Source organism: Etheostoma spectabile, chromosome 14, assembly GCF_008692095.1.
Source record: "Etheostoma spectabile isolate EspeVRDwgs_2016 chromosome 14, UIUC_Espe_1.0, whole genome shotgun sequence".
In the NCBI taxonomy this organism is placed as follows: Eukaryota; Metazoa; Chordata; class Actinopteri; order Perciformes; family Percidae; genus Etheostoma; species Etheostoma spectabile.
This window is the reverse complement of record NC_045746.1, coordinates 2,954,016-2,958,270: the sequence shown is the minus strand read 5'-3', so window position 1 is coordinate 2,958,270 and position 4,255 is coordinate 2,954,016. Positions and strand designations below refer to the sequence as shown.

Genomic DNA, 4,255 nt, shown 5'->3' with positions numbered 1-4,255 from the left:
TGTGTGTGTGTGTGTGTGTGTGTGTGTGTGTGTGTGTGTGTGTGTGTGTGTTTTCACGGCCGATGATGGCAACGATGTTAAGAAAATGACATGATAGAGTGATCATCACCGCTTAGCTAACAAAGATTAAGCGCTTTCATCTAAGTTGCTTATTTCTCAATATGAATTGCGTCAAAGCAATCAGACCATGACTTTAACACATCCGCTTTGGTGTAGTTGCATAAAACACTGAAGTTGGCCTTTCCTGCTCTTAATGTTTTTGTGTTATCTTTGATATCATTCCCTTCTTCATGTCAAATGTAATTAGCAGTGGAGCGTGACAAATACATATGCATGGCCCAAATCATGGGCCATATTTAGCTTATCACAGATAAAGCCATATTGGCGTATATGTGGAATGGTAAGTAACAAGAAATGTCAGGCCAAAATTGCAGAAATACTGTACTGTATGTTGGGAGGTCTTATAGAAGAACAGCGAGCACTGACAAGTCCCCAGGTTGGACGCTTATATAGCAACACGTGGATTTGTTTGTGCAGGTGAACTCTGCCCTGGAGTGCTCCTTTCTGCTGCTGAAGGGGCCGTATGACGACGTGCGGATCAAGCCGGTCATCCACCACCACTCCTTCTGCAACGACGCCAATGAGACTGACTACGTCCCTCTCCCCATCTCTGATTCGGTGGAGTGCAACAAACTGCTGGCCGCCAAAAACATCAACCTGCGTCTGTTCATCTTCCAAGTCCAAAAATAAAGAGTCGGGGAAGAGAAGGAGGACGAGGAGGAATAAGAAGAATGGTGATGGAGGGCGAGGGGCTGAGAGAGAGGAGTGATGAAGATTAAAGAAAGACACCACTGAACCACTGATACCTCTTTATATACACACACACACACACACATACGCACACACACACACACGCACATACACATATACACATACATGCTCTCACACACATTCACGCCGGGTACACCCCTCCACATGCACACACATACATACACACCCACCACTAATTACACTTACCTCCTTTTACAAGTTAGTGAGACCCCTTGCTTCGGGGAGCTGTGAGTTGCTATGGAGATGGGTGGGCGTTGCCATAGGATGGAGGGGTGGGGTGAAACATGCGAAGGAAGTGGCGAGGGTGTTTGGGTGAGGAAGGGGGTTCTTGGATGGTTGGTGTTTACGGTACCTGGAGGCTCTCTGAGGTTAGGTTGTGTTTGACCTGTCACCCCTGACACCTGCAGCCAAAGCTAGCACACACACCAAACATAGCAGGATTTGCTAGGTGCATTTGTTGTGTGTGTGTGTGTGTATGTGTGTGTGTGTCTGTGTGTGTGTGTGTGTGTGTGTGTGTGTGTGTGTGTGTGTGTATGTGTGAAAGAGAGGGAGTGTGTGTGTGCGTGTGCGTGTGCGTGTGTGTGTGTGTGTGTGTGAGTGAGAGAGAGAGATAGTGTGTGTTTGTCCCTTCCCTCTACACATTTTATGCCTGATTCTAGTCTATGAACTCTTTCTGTTTTGGCAAAAGCGTCCCTCTTGCGTCTCAAGCTTTGCCAGAACAGACAAAAAATGGCGTTCCCCATCAGTGACCCCCTTTCACCTTTCACCAAGAGGAGAGATGGCCTGGCTGCATGCATATTTTAGTTTATTCTTCTACTTCTTCTTCTAGCTGTGGTTATATTTAACCCTGAAAACTAATACAATTTTTATTTCTCTTAACCCTAAATATTTAAGTACCTGTGAACTTTTTTCTTTTTCTTTTGGGTTTTAGCGTGTGACTGGCTGCCAGTATGCCTGCGTGAGTGTGTGTGTGTGTGTAAACAGATCATAATTGTGAGAATCCTGTCCCTATTAAACAGTACAATCCTTGAGGACACGGCTGGATTAGCAACAGACCGTCAGGCGCCCTAAAGCTCCAGGTTCACTGCTTGTCAGCTGCCTTTTGGTAATTTGATTATTTGCAAACTTATTTGGGAATTTGCACCCCTTTAGTACAATAACAACTGGTCCTGCATAACGTCTAACCTTCTAGATTTTAAGGTATTAGTTAGAGCTAGATCTATATATCCACCTATCCACCTATATATTAGTGGATGTTAACTTATCACAGCTATATCAGTATCAGTGTATATGTCGGCTGATAAGAAACAAGAAATTACAGTTCAGAAAACTGTCACCAAGTTGGTTCACTAGAGAGTACTAACACGTTTATGTTTCAGCTGTAAAATGTCCCGCTCACTTTGTATCACGGTCACAATCGTTTAAAAAAACAAAAACAGATCTAGGGCATCTGAAACAAAATTGTTTGTTTACGTTATGTGTTAAAAAATAAATAACTATGAGCTTTTTAGAGCTCCCAAATACCTTTATCGTTATCAGCCCCAAGTATCCAGTATCTTGCAGGCAGGCTAGAATCATTGGATATGTAATTTCCTGCCATCATGGAAGAAGTTATAAATAACATTTTAAGTTCTTTTTTTTTTTATTACCACAACACAACTGACATACAGAAAAACTGGGCCAGGTTGTTTTCCAGTATATGAATACTGGTTGGAATTTGGGTCTCTGTGAAAAATATAAGAAAGGTGCAACAGTGGGACATGTGTGCACTGCACTTGATGGATGACTTTGGAGACAACGGGTCCACGAGGACGGCTCAACAACCCAAACTGTGAACGCAGAGACTTCTGCATTTGTTCGGAGCTTAACGGCCTTCTGGAAAACTCTTTGGGTGGATCAGACTTTGGGTGGTGCAGGATGGTGTGGCTGTGTGTGTGTGTGTGGCAGGGGTGGGGGGGGAGTGGGGGTTTACCTTACCACGTGACATTTTAGTGTTAGTCTTACTTGAACGAGAATGAGAAGATGTTACTTAAGTAGATTTCACTGTAAAGCAGATCTCTCCTCCTGACCTCTACTTCCTGTATTTCTGTGTTTTAATGCTTCGTCTCTATGCCAGTGGACTCACTCATCTCACTATGGCTGTACATGTGCCTTTTATTAAAGATCATGAAACCTGCACTGCTGCTCGTTTGTGTGTGTGTGTGTGTGTCTGAATGTAGAGAGTACAAAATTGAGTTGGCTTTCCAAAACCGTTGGTCTGTATCAATATTGCATTCAATTATGAAATCAAAATTTTATTTTAAAGCCTTATGCAGATGATGGATATGTTTAATTGAATTTGCTAGGGAGAATATAAATCACATTTAGTAAAAAAGTAATTATCCAGCATCTGAACACTAACGCACATTGGCTTATCATTATTGCTTGCATGACAGTGAAAGGTGTTTTGAAGTAGTGTCAAATATCAGATTCCAAAGACTTAAAGGAGAGAATTTTATGTAATGGTTCTGTATGTCTGTAAAGACAAATTTAATTGGATATTGCGCTATGTATTGTCATGTTGCAGAAATTATAGAAATATATAGAAGTAAATAAATGAACGATGGCTGTATTCCATTTAGCTCCTTCAGGTTCAGAGTGTTGGTAATGTGCATGCTGGCTCCCTGTCTCAGTGGCATGGCTTACTGGGACACTTGAACACAACAGAGCCATTGTTAATGTACCACTGGTGCTTTGCATGCTATGAAAATGTCTGCTGTAAAACAAAAAGTCAATTTAATGTACATCATTCTCCCATGGGTAGAAATAGCATTGCAATGATTATTAGTCAATCAACTTGCAATTAATTAGCAAATATTTTTATAATCGGTTAATTGTTTAGACAATTTTGTAAAAATCCCCAAATTTGATTCCAGCTTCTCAAATGTTAAAATTTGCTGGATGATTATTCAGTTAATTATGAAAAATACTCCAGATTCATCAGTAATGGAAACGATTGTAAGTTACCTGAACATGTGGTTAAGAGGAAAAAAAAGACATGCGAGGACAGTGTGTTGAGTCTTTGAGCAGGAGGGGGCGCTAAAGTCTCACTGAGAATCCTTTGGAATATGGTAACTGACAATGGTCTCCTTTTATATCATTTTCCAGATTTACATGTTTTCATAAGTGTGAAAACCTAAACATTATTGCTCAATTGTATGAAACTCTTACTGTGTGAGCCAACAGGATCCAATAGGATTCCCTTAAACTAAATGCCCTTAACGGCCAACCATGTTAATGCAAAATCTTTCACTTGCTAAAGGCAATGACATTCATCTCCGTTTTATGAAATCAGTGGTAGGTTAACAACACATATCTCCGCACCTACAGCACACACATCCCTTTGATTATCATGCGATACTGTTGTAAACAGAAAGTATGTCTC

The 4,255-nt window shown here is 41.2% G+C and overlaps 1 protein-coding gene across 2 annotated transcripts in view; it reads left to right on the top strand.

Moving 5' to 3' along the window:
- The window catches only part of zftraf1 (zinc finger TRAF-type containing 1), a 5,298-nt gene extending 4,371 nt beyond the window's left edge, over window positions 1-927 (top strand). For both annotated transcript variants that reach the window (XM_032534809.1, XM_032534808.1), the window contains one exon: window positions 538-927. In XM_032534809.1, the coding sequence (XP_032390700.1) occupies window positions 538-750 (213 nt within the window). In that variant the 3' untranslated portion in view covers window positions 751-927. The remainder of the gene's footprint in view (window positions 1-537) is intronic.
- Window positions 928-4,255: the final 3,328 nt, after the last annotated feature.